The 16452-nt window shown below is 44.7% G+C and overlaps 1 protein-coding gene across 2 annotated transcripts; it reads left to right on the forward strand.

Annotated features, from left to right (window-relative positions):
* The first annotated feature begins 12967 nt into the window (after positions 1–12967).
* LOC145042756 (DNA-dependent metalloprotease WSS1-like) lies at positions 12968–14813 on the forward strand. Of its 2 annotated transcripts, none has more exons than XM_078991232.1 (5): positions 12968–13194; positions 13344–13639; positions 13719–13914; positions 13980–14381; positions 14460–14813. In XM_078991232.1, exons 2-5 carry the CDS (start codon positions 13485–13487, stop codon positions 14646–14648), a joined length of 942 nt encoding a protein of 313 aa, XP_078847358.1. In that variant the 5' UTR covers positions 12968–13194; positions 13344–13484; the 3' UTR covers positions 14649–14813. The 2 variants fall into 2 exon arrangements, with proteins under 2 accessions (XP_078847358.1, XP_078847356.1); XM_078991230.1 differs by having other exon boundaries at positions 13434–13639.
* Positions 14814–16452: the final 1639 nt, after the last annotated feature.

A 16452-nucleotide genomic window follows, 5' to 3' on the forward strand; every position in this document is an offset into this window, starting at 1 on the left:
ATAACGGGCCTTCTTCATCTCCTCATCGGCTGCATACTGAGGAACAAGAAGGGCCCTTTCCCTGAACTTGGTGGTGATCTCCGCCACTGTCTCTGTAGTCTGGGTAAGGTCCTGAAACTCCCTAGCTAACTGCTGCACCTCAATGACTGGTGCAAACTCCGCCCTGAACCTGGTAGAGAAATCAGCCCAGGTCATGGCATCCAATGCCACATCATCCCCGATGGCATGTCCGACCTCCTCCCACCAATCCCGTGCCCTGTCCTTCAGAAGACAGGACGCCAATCTGACCTTGTCCCCCTCGGGACACCTGCTAGTGCGGAAAGCGTTGGCCACATCTGCCAACCATCTGGTACTCACTATGGGGTCCCGCGCCCCATGATAGTCTGGAGCCCCGCATGCCCTGAACTCCCTGAACGTAAGTGTGCGCGACCCCATCACGGCCGCCATCTCAGCACGGAAAGTACTCAATCTCTCATCCATCAGCTCTAAAATACCCTCCTTGATCGAACCGAAGATCATAGGAGTCTGATCCAGTATGATGCGGGTAACCTCAGAAGAAAGGAACTCTCTAGTCTGCTCATCCATCTGCCCGACCTCCGGGCCTGATCCCGATCCTGATCCCCCTCCGGCATCTGAGCTGCCGACTGCTGGTCTCGGACGCAAAACTACCATTCTGAAACATATCATAACCACATCAGAACACTGAAATATCTCAAGGGATCATGATACTACTACTAGCTTCCTGGTCTTGTCTTGGCCTTCCTTGATTCGAGTACGGATCCTCTGCTTTCAGTAGTATGGGCCCCTACTACCTTCCACATCTATTCGTACTTTCCTCAAGAACTGCCTTGACTCCACCAAGTCACTTCTACCGCTGCTATTCTCTGCTACTCTCATCCTAGGCTTGCCCTAGAGAAACCTCAAGCTCAACACGACTGGTCCTCAGCTGCTGTAGGTCTCCTCATAATGCCAGCTAGCCACCACCTAAACACCATCACATGTGATGAGGATCAGATAATCCTTCAAGTAAAAGATCCGTCCCTACAACGGTTGGACTCAAACAAGAGCTGCGCAATAGGGCCAGTTCCAGCACTCTGGGATTATTCAAACCTGATTACATGTGGTGTGACGTGTTCACCTAATGGCTAACTCCCAGTACTCAGAACCCCACCAAGCACGAAGCAAGCAGCATTCGGACAAGGGAAATAAACTCAGGCAAAACTATTCTTATAACAAGAAACTGCACTAGCATAGGATGCTAAGCTCATACTATCAGGCATGACCTAAACAGGCTATCCTACTGATGTCTACTCAATTCTAGCATGCAATACTCATAAAGCTGTAACACATAAGCAGGCACATAAGGCATTCTCCTAGATCCTTAGCCCTATACTAGCATGCTGTTCTACTGAAACTGAAACTGAACAAATAACTTGTATGGGTAATTTGGGAGTACTTACTTGAGCTCGGCTGACCGCATGCACACACCTCTATCTTGTTAAAAACAATTCTTTCTTTCCAAGTGCTTTCAAAATTCTTTTTGTAAAACATTTTTATTTTACTAAAATCTTTTATTTCCCTTAGTTTGAGTTCAGATACACCCGGAAGTGTATCCGAATCCCTCAAACCAGGGCTCTGATACCAACTTGAAACGACCCAAAAACACGACCCAAAAATTTTCGTTTTTCCATATAATCAAAACCATAATATAAGTATCATAACATAAAACATACGCGATGTATCCCCAAAACATAATAAAATACTGTGCGGAAAACTGTATCATACTACATCAATCCAAAACATCAAGAGACATCCCCAGGATAAAAGCTATACTGTGGTGTGTGCGATGCTGTCACCCCGAGCTCTTCCTTTTGCTTGCGGAAGTACCTGAAACCAAACTGAAACTGTAAGCACGAAGCTTAGTGAGCTCCCCCAAACTACCACATACCATACAATAACATATAAACACATATTGGGCCTTGCCCACTGCATCGGGCCGAAGCCCGGAAACTGCATCGGACCGAAGTCCGGAACTGATTGGGACCTTGTCCCCTGCATCGGACCGAAGTCCAGAACTAACTGCATCGGACCGAAGTCCGGAACTGACTGCATCGGACCGAAGTCCGGAACTGACTGGGACCTTGTCCCCTGCATCGGACCGAAGTCCAGAACTAACTGTATCGGACCGAAGTCCGGAACTGACTGGGACCTTGTCCCCTGCATCGGACCGAAGTCCGGAACTAACTGCATCGGACCGAAGTCCGGAACTGACTGACTGAACATGGCATAGCATAACACATCAACTAGCATAACACATATACGACATGCTACATCGGGCCGTGGCCCGGAACACATAATACTTAACACATGAAACATAGCACACAAATCCTGTTCGAGCCACGAAGGCATCGAACATACTAACTACTGCATCGGACCTAAATCCGGAAACTACTGCTAACTGAACGGGCCGGCATTGTGGCCTTAGACCCGTTCCTACTGGAAGGAAACTCACCTCGTAAGCTGGCTGCTGAGTGTGTGGCTCGGAAAGCTAACGGCGGCTGCTCCTGAATCTCCTCGGCTATAAGTCCATAAACACACTCAATCAAATACTAAACACTGCGCTTGGGGTAAAATAACTCTTTTACCCTCGGTCAAAGTCAATTATCTTTTGGGCTGACTCGCCGAGTTGGGCCACCCAACTCGCCGAGTCCCACTCTCCTTTACACTCTTACTCACTACTACTCGTCGAGTCTGGCATCGACTCGACGAGTACCCTCTTGATCCAAGAACTCAGACAATCTTCATCCGACTCGCCGAGCCGGATGAACAAACTCGACGAGTTGTTCTTGATCTTTAAGAAGATTGCCTTGGACTCGCCGAGTTGATGAACAACTCGCCGAGTCCCTCCATCACTGAGTTTACCCTCAACTCGCTGAGTCCACTCCCTAACTCACCTCGTACACTCGACACTGATAAAACTGAAGAACTCGGGACTCGCGACCCAACTCGTCGAGTCGTTCTTCCGACTCGCCGAGTTGCCGCCATGCAACTGATTTTTACTTGATTTTGTTTGAATCCAACACATACAATTGATAGATCTGGGTCCAATAAGCTGATTTACCACGTAAAGTTTCCAACTTTACGTGTACAACCTCATGAATAAGGGAAATAAGGCTAAAAGATGCACAAAATGGGTAGATCTATGGTTATCATGCAATATAACTCCAAAAAGACAGTAGATCTGGGCTCTACAACACCCCAACATTCAGATCCATAGCTATTACGACTTAATAAGGCGTTCATGCAAGTGTAAGGCTTGGAACAAGCATCAACTAGCTCTTAGGAGAGCTCTAATGGAAGTTTAAAGCATATAACAAGATGGAACTCCGAAAATACCTCAATTAACTCTGATTTGGCCTTGGATCTTTGCGCTACAACACTTCTCCTTGCTTCTTCCTTCTTCTCCTTCTTCACACCTTCACAAAATGGCACCAAAACACATATAAGCTCTTCAAGGGAGGTTTAGGGTTCTAACACTGCGTTCTCAGGGTGAGGGAGGCGAGGATGGGGGCTATAAGGTGGTATAAATAGTGGGCAACCCGGGGATTTTAGGGTTTCACCCAGACAGATGGACTCGCCGAGTCCCCGGCTCACGCGTGCCCTCAGGCGCGACCCTACTCGGCGAGTCAGGCTAGAACTCGCTGAGTCCCTCTTGAAAAACTCACTATAATTACCAATAAATCAACATACCGGGAACGGGTCGTTACAGTAGATCTCGGATTTACACCTCCTCCTTGAAGCAACCTACTTGATCTTCAAGTTCCTTTCCCTAAAGTTCCTTCATCTAAGCTTTAACTCTCAAAATGATGGAAGCTTTCACGAAATCAAGGGTGCACTGGCTCTCTATGGTGATATGGGGGCTGAGGGAGGGACATAACACCATTTAAATGGGATACAACTCCCAGGATTAGGGTTTTCCTCGTTCAGACCAGACTCGCCGAGTCACCTTGGCCGACTCGCCGAGTTGGTCGCTTACTCCTCGACCCGGATCCCGCTCGGACTCGCCGAGTCCCCCCTTGGACTTGTCGAGTCTACCCTTAAATTAGGGCTTTTCTTTCCTTTCTTGGCCTTCGAAACTTTGGGTGTTACAACTCTCCCCCACTTAAACTAAACTTCGTCCTCGAAGTTTACTATACTCCACTGCCTACGATCTGCCTCCAATACCTCACCATTCGTTCTAACACCAGCTGCCTAACTTTGCTGGCCCTCCACTCAGTCATTCAGACTAACGTCAATCCTTGCCGATAATGATCTCGGGTGCACCCTGACCCTGAACATCCTGGAAACACAACTTACTCAACCGACAATCTTTCTGGTACTCTCCGTGTACTGCAACATAGGGGTTCACCCCTTCTTTCCTTGCGCGATTTCCTTGCCTTCCCAAGGCAACGCTCCATAACCATTTATCTCCTCTGCCACTGTGAAGACCCTGTCTTCACCCAATCTATTACTCCCGCTACTCAGTACGGGTCATCATTGCCAGTATCCACTTGGCGTTCTTTCTACTATCGTTCGGTGCCGAGCAACCCTCGACCGACTAACTGAATTCCACCATACTCTGCATCCCCGCACCACTACTAACTAGAAATTCTACTATTCCTTATCTGGCTTCCGGATAAACTAAGACCATCCTGGTCCCTACCAACCTATCAATATCTGGATTACCAACTCTCACCGATTGCTGACCCAACACAACCACTAGTCGCTCCCAGTGACATTCGAAGAAACTCCCGCCACCTATACTTCTCAATCTATTCTACCAGGCTGGCACTACAATATTCTGGGATCCTCGACCCCCTATCTAGACACTAAGATCCTTACCAGGTTCCACCTGCACTGCTAAAACTCGCAGGCCTCGCCCACGGGTCTCACTTAACCATACTACTGAGCAACCCTGCTCGCAGATCTCACCTATACTGTTATCCTCATACGGGCCTCGCCCACGGGTCTCACCCGACTATATCCTAGAGCGGCCTCTTCCAAGGTCTCATCTCTCAATGGCTATACAGGCAACTCCATACCATTCTAACCCATTCCCCATTCCCGATCCCTATCTGAATGCTAGGAGATAAGGGCCTCGCCCCGACTCCGCCAACGAAGCTACTACAGAATGCTACGGCTGCCCCATAGTCTGACAACACTTCCACCACTAACGGCTAGTGAATGCTACGGCCGCCCCATAGTCTTACATCACTTTCCACCACTGACTGCTAACACGAAAACATCTCCTGCTATCTGACCTCAAGATCTCCATTCCGACTCACACGAGTCCTACATGTGACCCTTTAACCTGAATCCAAACCACATACCCACCATTACCCTTTACACGCACGCACTGATGGGAAGTTCTCAAACTCCCAACCCTGAACTACTCAATCCGTCAAACGCTGAACTACCTCCTTTCCTTCTCAGAAATCATATACCCGATCTGGATTTGCGTGCCCTTACCCTTATACACTCGGAGGATTCTCCCCACTTTGATCCTGCTTACACCTCGATGCTCGATGAAGAGAAATCCCAATCCTTGCTACCATAATCAATCCGCTGAGGAATCCCAAGCTTACCATAGCTAAGGGTCTAACCTGACCATTCTAAAACTTATACGGCTCCGAACTAGCGAGACATACCGAGTCTCTCCAAGGCATGCTACAGATACTGCACCCTAAGTAACCTTCTTCGATACAACCCATCCCTTAATTACTAACCAATATCCAAGGTATGCAGATGGCATATAACTCGATCATAATCAATCCGCTCAAAAATAAAATACTTATACAGATAATGATGCAGAACCATAACAATATAATCATGCACAAAATAAAAGAACTGAAAACGGAATTCGCATACCTGCAACGTCCGGTGTTGCTCGCGTCTCCAAAGTAGCCATCTGAAAAGCCCCGCCTCCAACTGCAGGCGCCTCCGCACGGCCCTGATGGCCGTCTGTGATCCTCAAAGTTGCAGGGGCAGGTGCCATCACCCGTCCTGCTGAAAGCAAACTGGGGCACTGGGCCTTCTTGTGGCTCCGCTGATTGCAGTGAAAACATATCAAGTTTGATCCCTGGGTGATGGTAACAGTACAATCTCTGCTAAAATGACCAGTCCGACCGCACCTGAAACAGCCAGACTCACCACCACTACCACTCCTGCACGCACCCACGTGTGTCCTGCCACACCTTCTGCATCGACTGCGGTCCTGATAATCCCTCGATCTCGACTCCGATCCCTTGGGCCTTTTTCCCGAACTTACGGCTACCTGAACCTCATCCGACTTCCTCTTCCGGATCTGCTCCAAATCAATTTCCCTCTCCCTGGCCCGAGAAATCATATCCTCCAGCGTCTTACAACCGGACCTGCTCACGAACTCCCTGATGTCATCCCTCAGCATCTCGTGATATCGTGCCTTCTTCATCTCCTCATCCGCGACATACTACGGAACAAGAAGGGCTCTCTCTCTGAACTTAGCGGTGATCTCCGCCACAGTCTCAGTAGTTTGCGTCAAATCCTGAAACTCCCGGGCCAACTGCTGCACCTCAATAATCGGCAAAAACTCCACTCTGAACCTAGCTGAGAAATCACTCCAAGTCATCGCGTCCAACGCGGCATCATCACCCAAAGCATGACCAATCTCCTCTCACCAATCCCTCGCTATGTCCTTCAGAAGACAGGAAGCGAGTCTGACCTTATCCTCCTCAGGACACCGGCTCGTACGGAATGCGTTGGCAACATCATCCAACCATCTGCCGCTAGCGATGGGGTCCCTAGCCCCATGATAATCGGGTGCCCCGCAAGCCCTGAACTCCCGAAATGTCAAGGTACGCGCTCCCAGCAAGGGCATCATCTCAGTACGGAAGGCGCCCAGCCTCTCATCCAAAATCTCCAATATACCCTCCTTGACCGTGACAAAGATCACAGGAGTCTGAGCTAGAACATTGCACGTCACCTCGGCTGATATCAACTCTCTCATCCGCTCCTCGAACTGCTCGGCCCCTAAACCCGAGCCCAATCCCTCTCTAGCGCCTGATCCACCCGCTGGTCCCTCTTGCAATGTCACCATACCGAAACATATAACATAACCATTATCAGAATACTCCTCATTACCGCGAGACCAACATACTTACTACCAGGTTCCCGGTCTTGTCTCGGCCTTTCCCGAATCGAGTACGGATCCTCTACTTTCAGTAGTACGGGCCCATACTACCTTCCACATCTATTCGTACTTTCCTCAAGAACTGCTTTGACTCCACCAGGTCCCTTTTCTACTACTACTGCTCCAAGCACTACCTCATCCTAGGCTTACCCTAGGGAAACCTTTGACTCAACTCAAACCAGTCCTCAGCTACTGAAGGCCTCCTCGCAATGCCAATTAGCCATCACCTGGATACCATCACATGTGACGAGGCTCAGATAATATTTCAAGTATAAGACTCGTTCCTACAACGGTTGGACTCAAACAAGAGCTGCGCAATAGGACCAAATCCAACACTATGAGATTATTCAACCCTGATCACATATGACGTGGCGTATCCACCTAATGGCTAACTCCCATCACTTAGAATCCCACAATTCACAAAGCAAGCAGCATTCAGACAAGGGAAAATCTAACCATAACATACTCAAGCAATCATATCCACATAGCAAGAATCTGAACTAGCATGCAACACAACTCATAAACTCAGGCATAACCTAATCAGGCTATCCTACTACTGACTATTCAGCACTATCATGCAGATCAAAAGCACATATAACAGGCACATAAGGCATCCTCCCTAGATCCTTAGTCCTAATCTAGCATGCTGTTCTATTAACTGATAATCAAACCATAAACTTGTATGGGTATTTTTGGGTACTTACTTGAGCTCGGTTGATTGCATGCACTACACCTCTTTTCTCTTTTCAAAGTTCTTTTCTTTTTGAATTCTTTTTACTTTTATAAAACCATTTTCTTTCTCAAAACTCTTTTTACAAAACAGTCTTTCCATTTTGAAAACTTCCTTACCAATTCCTCAGTTTGAGTTCAGACACACCCGAGAGCATGTCCGAATCCCTCAAACCAAGGCTCTGATACCAACTTGTAACGACCCAAAATTTAAGACCAAAAATTTCTTTTAATAGATCATTACTTAAAGTAAAGTCATCATTCCAAAACATAATATGAGTATAAGTTTTCAAAACACATGTTCATTATCAGAGTAAGCATTCCCAGGCTGTCTAATCTATGGTGTGTGCCATGCGATCACCCCGAGCTCTTCCCTCCGCTACCAGAAGTACCTGAAACCAAAACTGAAAACCGTAAGCGAGAAGCTTAGTGAGTTACCCACCCTACCACATATCATGCATAACCACATACTGCACATACTGGGCCACGCCCCCTACCTCAGGCCTCGCCTGCTACAACGGCCCCGCCGCTCCAGGCCCTTCCTGGCTTTGAGCCCCGCTCGGATACAAATCTATTTTACTTAGGCCTCACCTGTCACAGGGCCTCGCTCATCAACAAATAATAACACATAAACATTTCACAACACATAACTAACACATACAACTGGTTCTGTCCTAAGGCCTCGCCTATCCTGGGCCTCGCCCATGTCTTGCTACTGATGAGTCATGGAACCCCATCCACGCTCCTAATGGTAGTGAGGTACGGGCCTAGCCCACTATCACTCCTGTTCTAGTTTGGGCCTCGCCCCTGTTCTGCTACTAATGAGATATGGAACCCCATTCACACTCTACTATTGGTGAGATACGGGACCTCGCCCACACTCACCTCTCTACCAGGCACATACATGTATCACACAGACAACAAGTATAATCTATATAAACGAATCCTTGGGCACCCGCCCGCTACTACTGGACCTCATCCTGAATATCATAATAGCATAACGTGCCCAGGGCTAACCCCCGGGTCTTCTACTCATAACTACATGGGCCGACATTATGGCCTTAGACCCATTCACACAAAGGGAAACTCACATGCATTGGCTGAACTTGCTGATGATCTCACTAGTTGCTGCCCGACAACTCACGGAACTCCTGCTCCCCTTGCTCCCCGAACTACCAATATCAATGCAACACTGAGTCTAACTGACCCTCGAAATACAACCAAGTCCACCCTGGTCCAAGGTCAAAGTCCTGGTTAAAGTCAACCTTCCAGGTCAACCCTACTCGCCGAGTCACCCTACTGACTCGCCAAGTTCATAATGTTCAGATTCCTTCCATTCGCAACTCGACTCGCCGAGTCTACCGATTTCTGAGTCCAGACCTATCCAACTCACTGAGTCTCCACCCGACTCACTGATTCGAGTCTCAACTCGAAGGGTTTGGGGTTTCGCGACCTGACTCGCCGAGTCCAAGAACAGACTCGCCGAGTACAAGGCAATCTTCATACGACTCGACGAGTTGTTCATCCCACTCGTCGAGTTTCTCCACAACTTCATGCTACTCGCCGAGTCCACTCAAAGGACTCGCCGAGTCCCTTCAGATCTCCTTACATGCAGAGGACATTTGAGTCATGCATGAACTCCAAACTGTAGATCCACCCTTCCCAAGCCTTTTCCCCACGTAAAGTTGCAAACTTTATGTGTAGAGAAGGAGATCTAGGCAAAATATGCTATAAACTAGGGCTTAAGGCAAAAAGGCTCCATGATCCACTCAAGAGCTGATACTTTACGGAATTCTAGACCAAAATAAGCATGGATCTGAGGTAGCAACCTCAGATCCGAACCTCTAGCTCAAAGGTTACTCTTAAGCCAAGAATGCCCAAAACACACACAAAGATCTAGGTGCAAATGAGGGGAGATAGCAGCTTGTTACCTCTAAGATGAACACCACTGAAGTAGATCTCGGATTTACACCTCCTCATTGAAGCAATCTACTTGATCTTCAAGTTCCTTTCCCCAAAGTTCCTTCCTCTAAGCTTTAACTCTCAAAATGATGGAAGCTCTCACGAAATCAAGGGTGCACTGGCTCTCTAGGGTGATATGGGGGCTGAGGGAGGGACATAACACCCATTAAATGGGATACAACTCCCGGGATTAGGGTTTTCCTCGTTCAGACCAGACTCGCCGAGTCACCTTGGCCGACTCGCCGAGTCGGTCGCTTACTCCTCGACCCGGATCCCGCTCGGACTCGCCGTGTCCCCCCTTGGACTCGCCGAGTCTACCCTTAAATTAGGGCTTTTCTTTCCTTTCTTGGCCTTCAAAAATTTGGGTGTTACAATTCTAATGTTTGTTATGATGTTTTTTTTCAGAATGGTGGTTTTACGCCCTAGACCATGGCGGTTCAGGTGCTGATGAGGGATTAGGCTTATATTCAGGAGCCTTGCAGCTAGACGACCAGACTAGGGAGTTCATCTCCTCAGATATCATGCGTAATATCCTGGATCAGACTCCTGTGATCTTCGCCACGATCAAGGAGCGTATTTTGGAGCTTTTAGATGAGTGGTTGAGTGCTTTTCGCACTGAGGTGGCGGTCATCATGGGGTTGCGTACACTGACTTTCATAGAGTTCAGGGCTTGTGGAGTTCCCGACTACCATGGGGCTCAAGACCCCATTATGAGTACCAGTTGGTTGGCGGATGTCGCCAATGCGTTCCACACCAGTAGATGTCCCGAGGGGGACAAGGTCCGACTTGCGTCCTATCTTCTGAAGGACAGGACACGTGACTGGTGGGAAGAGGTCGGACATGCCATGGATGATGATGTAGCTCTTGATGCCATGACATGGAGTGACTTTATGACCCGGTTCAAGGCCGAGTTTGCACACATGATAGAGGTGCAGCAGCTTGCCAGAGAGTTTCATTTTATAATGGGATAATGGCTTAAACGGGTAATATATTTTTCGATTTGTACACATTTGGTCACTGATTTTTTTCATCCATATTTACCCCTTCAACTGTTAAACTATACACATTCAGTCCTTATGACTAGTTACTTCAGGTTAGCCAAGAAAAATAACTTAATATGGTAATATATATATATTTTTTATTTTGTACACATTTAGTCCTTAATATTTTTGTACACATTTAGTCCTTAATAATTTTTTGTTTCAAAATAAGTCATTTTTGTTTTTCTATTCATTCAGTACTTATGAATGATTTCTTTATAGGTTTTTCTCGCGAAAACTTACGTGGAACAATCATTGATGAAGTGTGTGTGATTGTTGATTTTTATGTGTAACGTCTCATTTTCACAACCAAAATTTTTTATTTTTAAATAAGGAAAAAGTCCCTAATTATAAATCTATTATTAAGAAAAAACGTTTATTCCACGATCAATGATAGAACCTGAAAACATATTGTCGATGAGTGTGTACAGTCATGCATTCACATTCTCATGATCAATGATAGAACCTAAAAAACATAAACAACCGGGTAAGCACAAAGTTTAGTGAGTTTGCCCCAAAATACCAGATAAAACAAACGTATTATCATGCATAACGAGCCTACACTCATAAGATTGGAATACCTTGTCCCAATCAGTCATTAGACTGGAATGTCAACATACAACATGTCGATAGGGATGGCAATGGGTACGGGTATACCGGGTTTCATGCTCCCCATCCCCGTACCCGAATCCCCATCCCCGTACCCGAATCCCCATCCCCGTACCTGTACCCGACCCCATCCCCATCGGGGAATTAAAAATATATCCCCATCCCCATCCCCAATGGGTAATCGGAGATTTTTCCCCATTACAAAGTTTTGAACTTTTATGAAAAATAACTAATAATTATATATTAACCAACAAAACAAAAACTATCAGAACTAATATAAAACACTATAATCATTGAATGTCTTCAAAGACGAACAATAACATTCAAATCATTTTTTGCAAAAAAAGACATAAAAATTCTTCCCAAAACTATACGTTTGATTGTTAAAAAATATTACTTTGTCTATTGAAAATTTGCTTATGCATTATTAAAAATAAAAACACGAGTAATACTATATATATATATATATATATATATATATATATATATATATATATATATATATATATATATATATATATATATATCGGGTACCCATCAGGGCCGGTTTCGGGTACGGGTATGGGTACCCGACAGGTAGAACCATCCCCATCCTCATCCCCGCTTTTTATATTCGGGTAATACCCATCTCCGTCCCCGTCCCCGGTCAACTCGGGGATTTACCCGATCAACTCGGGTTAGGGTTTTGGGTACCCATCGGGTACGGTTTTTTTTGCCATCTCTACATGTCGAATCAGTTATCGAACTAGAATACCCCGAGTTTGTTGGCATGCCGCCTTAACCTAACCGCTTTTCTCGAGCCTCCGTGCCTACGACTTACAGTTGGCCCGCACCAGGTATCTTGGCCTATATCATATAGCAGGACCACCTCAACCTATCCCACCACCATATGGTTATCCCACGTAAGATTTCGTGAGAAAAACCTAAGAAAATCATTCATAAGTACTGAATGAGTACAAAAACAAAAATGATTTATTTTGCAACAAAAAAATATTAAGGACTAAATATGTACAAAAATATTAAGCACAAAGTGTGTACCAAATGAGAAATACATTACTCTATTAAGTTATTTTTACCGGCTAACTAGGAGTAACTAGTCATAAGGACTAAATATGTACAATTTAACAAGTTGAAGGTGTAAATATGAACGAAAAAAAAAAAATCAATGACTAAATATATACAAATCAAAATATATATTATCCTTTTAAATCATTATTATTATTGTTGTGTAATTTAAAACTAGTATAATAAAATACACAGGTTCAAAGACATCGATGGGTTAAATTCCAAAAATAGTAACCATGAATACTACACATAGTTACCATATAACATTTTTTGAAGAATTAAATAACCCATGACCCAATTTTTACATTGACACCATATTGGTCAATAATATTTCTACATATATTGGTTCAACCGTTCAAACTTCAAGTCAAGGATGCGAGTATTATCTAGAAAATCACATCATCGCTGACGGGTGACGAGAGTTTCTTGTGAGAAAAGATAATTAGGGCTCTATTAATCATATTAACGCTGCTTCACCAAATTCCAATCCAATACATGCAGATTCTCGACGAATTCGAACACAGGCGAAGCTCCGTTAACAGTGTTTCATCATCTGCTTCGAATTCTTCTTCTCTCTTATAGGTATGTTCCAACACCATGTCATTCTCTATCCGGACTTGAATAATTGGGAGTCTGTAGATTTTCGTGATTGGGGTTTTACTTCTAGTCAGGATATTGCTTAATTTTACCTGTATTTTACACAAAACTTTTGGAAAAAACTATTCGTACAGGTATTTGAATACGTGATTATAGATACTTCGGTTCATCAAATTACATGGAAACATCTTGTCTGTATTAAAATGACATCATTATACAAACAGGTGAAGTAGTTTTGTATCTTGCTAAGTTTGTGTCAGTCTTTCAAATCCACCATGGATCTTAATGATCTTAACAAAGTCTGGGAAGTCAAACCTCTGAAGAAGGTTCGAGAAGATGAAGCAAAAGAAATTCTTGAAAAAATAGCAAAGCAAGTTCAACCCATCATGCGAAAACATAAATGGAAAGTTAATATCCTCTCCGAATTTTGGTATACTTCATTCTCATATGATGTCTCTTGTTTCCTTCATTTATGTTTTCTGTTTTCATAATAAAATTTCAACATGCAGCCCTCCCAATCCTGCTCTTCTTGGTCTAAACATAAATGGAGGTGCAGAGGTAAAGCTGAGACTTCGTAGACAAAACAATGAGTGGGACTTCTTCCCTTACGAGCAAATTCTTGACACCATGCTTCATGAGCTTTGCCACAATCAATATGGCCCACATAATGCCGATTTCTACAATCTACTAGATGAAATCAGAAAGGTAAAAAGCTTGTCACTTTTATGTTGTTCATATCCAAACATTTCAATCTTCCATACAACATACAGGAATGTGAAGAATTGATGGCCAAGGGCATAACGGGAACAGGGCGAGGATTTGATCTTCCTGGGAGAAGATTAGGAGGGTATTTTCGTCAACAACAAACTCCATCATCACTCCGCCAGAAAGCCTTATCTGCTGCACAAAATAGAGCTCAGATGGGGACACTGCTGCCTTCTGGCCCACATCGCCTTGGTGGAGATAGCAGCATGAAGACTGCCCTGAGCCCAGTTCAAGCTGCTGCCATGGCTGCAGAAAGAAGACTACATGATGATTTATGGTGTGCTTCTAAATCTTTTCAAGAACCTTCTGGAACTTCTGAAGCATCTGTCTCACAAAACATAAGTTCAAGTGAAGGAGAACCAAAAGCATCATCATGGCAATGTGGTACCTGTACACTATTAAACCAGGTATATTTGATCAGATTTCTTATTTATGATTGCAATATAATATGATGAAGAATCTAAGAATGGTGTTTACTGTTTCAGCCATTGCTTTTGACATGTGAAGCTTGTGGAACTCCAAGAATAGAAGAGAAGAAGAAGATGAAGATTTGGTCATGCAAATTCTGTACATTGCAAAACTCGGTAGCAAAAGATCGATGTGTGGCTTGTGGGGAATGGAGATATTCATATGGTCCTCCTACAGCTGTTCATGGGCCATATCTTGGTACATAAACAAATCTTGAAGATTGAAACTCTTGATGATTGATTCAAGTAGTTGCCCTGGATAGTGGTTTTGTATCAGATTATTTCTATAATCCAGCATTGTTTCTTGGTGGTGCAAAATGATATATGTAATTGAAGTTTTCTTGGTATTGGGTTATGAGTGATTTGTGGAAACTTGTGTTTTTGTACACAATAAAGCATTAGGTACTCAAAGGTATTGGATTGCCTTTAAAAATATATTTATATATTTTTAAATATATAAATATATAAAATGATCGGCTGGTAATCCGACGCCCACCACCACCACCGCTAGGGATCTAACTGACCAACAACAAATAATACCTTTCTCGAAACTAGCGAGACACATCCCAAGTTCCAATCATGCTTTATACAGTTACTGCATCCTAAGAACCTGCTTTAGAAGAAGACGTCTTCGAAGTACTACTCTATAATCCATGGTATGCAGATGAAATATAACTCAATCACAAGCATGAAACATAATTCTAAAGTACATTTACTAACATTGATGTAGCACCATAACAATAATATCATTACAGAAAGGAGAATTCACATTACAAACCAGCGGCGATCTATTTCGGCTCGATCTTGACTTCCTGCGAAACGAAGAGCGTTTGGAACCTGAACTCCCCTTCTCGGCCGGAGTATTTGTGATGAAACCTGAGCTTACCAATACTAACGATCAGTCATCGGTCAAACCTTGAGATCGCCCGTCCTCGTAAATCTTGATGAGTACTCTTGAAATCTGGTCTAGTCTGACACCTCAATCTACCTCCCATGCTGATAACTGGAGGCCTTAATCTTTACTATGGTTGACGAGTCCTCGTTCCCACTTCCAATCTCGCAGCACCATTGAACTCTAACCGAACACAGCCCATGCGAAAATACAATTCTCTTGAACATACAATGACCAACCACTTATGTATCTAACACCCGCAACTGACACTACCCTCTTCATGTTACCAGTCCTGTCCTAGCAATGGTAGTGCCTTGAACTCCAAAGTTCATCCATAGACAATTGTCGACCATACCTGAACTATGATAGAACCACTGAACGCTTACTTCACTGGTGAACTACAACTCTAACCTTGATCGAGTATCCTCTAAATAATACTCCTGCATAGATCCCGTCAAAGATCCAAAATGATAACGGTAAGCGCGGAACCCACTCTGCAAGATACGTCCCTCTGTGGGTTCATCAAGGACTTTTTGGCATGCCAAGATGGCATATATGATCCTTGATAACCCAAACACTAACAGAAAACTGACCTGAGATCTGACTTATCCAAACTTACTCACAATTCCAAAGCGATATGTATTCCCAACATCCATCTAATAGTAATAGAAGATGACGTACCCGTAATATCTAGAGGAATCCTAATCACCTTCTGCTGACATGACAAACCCCGCTACCCTGTAGCGGCCTAAACCCTTGGAGCGACAAACTCCCTGTGCACTTTCCCGTACATGCTATACTGACTCCGGCCCCGCTGGCCTTTCACCCGATGATCAGAAGTCATGGATCTCTTCCCGGGACCCTCTACTATACGCACCTAGCACAACCCTCTCTTTCCAGGGTACTCCAAATCAATCTCACATCCTCGGACTTAAAAGTCATATCCTCCAGGGTTTGACACCCAGGCATGCTCACTAGCTCACTTGCCGATGGCTAAGCTGCATTAACTGGAACATCCTCTGTCCCCAAACCGGGTCACAAACTCTTCCCTAAAGCTTCTCAGATTCTCCAAGACTCTCATCGATTTGAGTATGGCATCCTGTGCTTTCAATAGTACGA

Source organism: Lactuca saligna, chromosome 4 (genome assembly GCF_052625555.1).
Source record: "Lactuca saligna cultivar CGN05327 chromosome 4, ASM5262555v1, whole genome shotgun sequence".
NCBI lineage: Eukaryota > Viridiplantae > Streptophyta > Magnoliopsida > Asterales > Asteraceae > Lactuca > Lactuca saligna.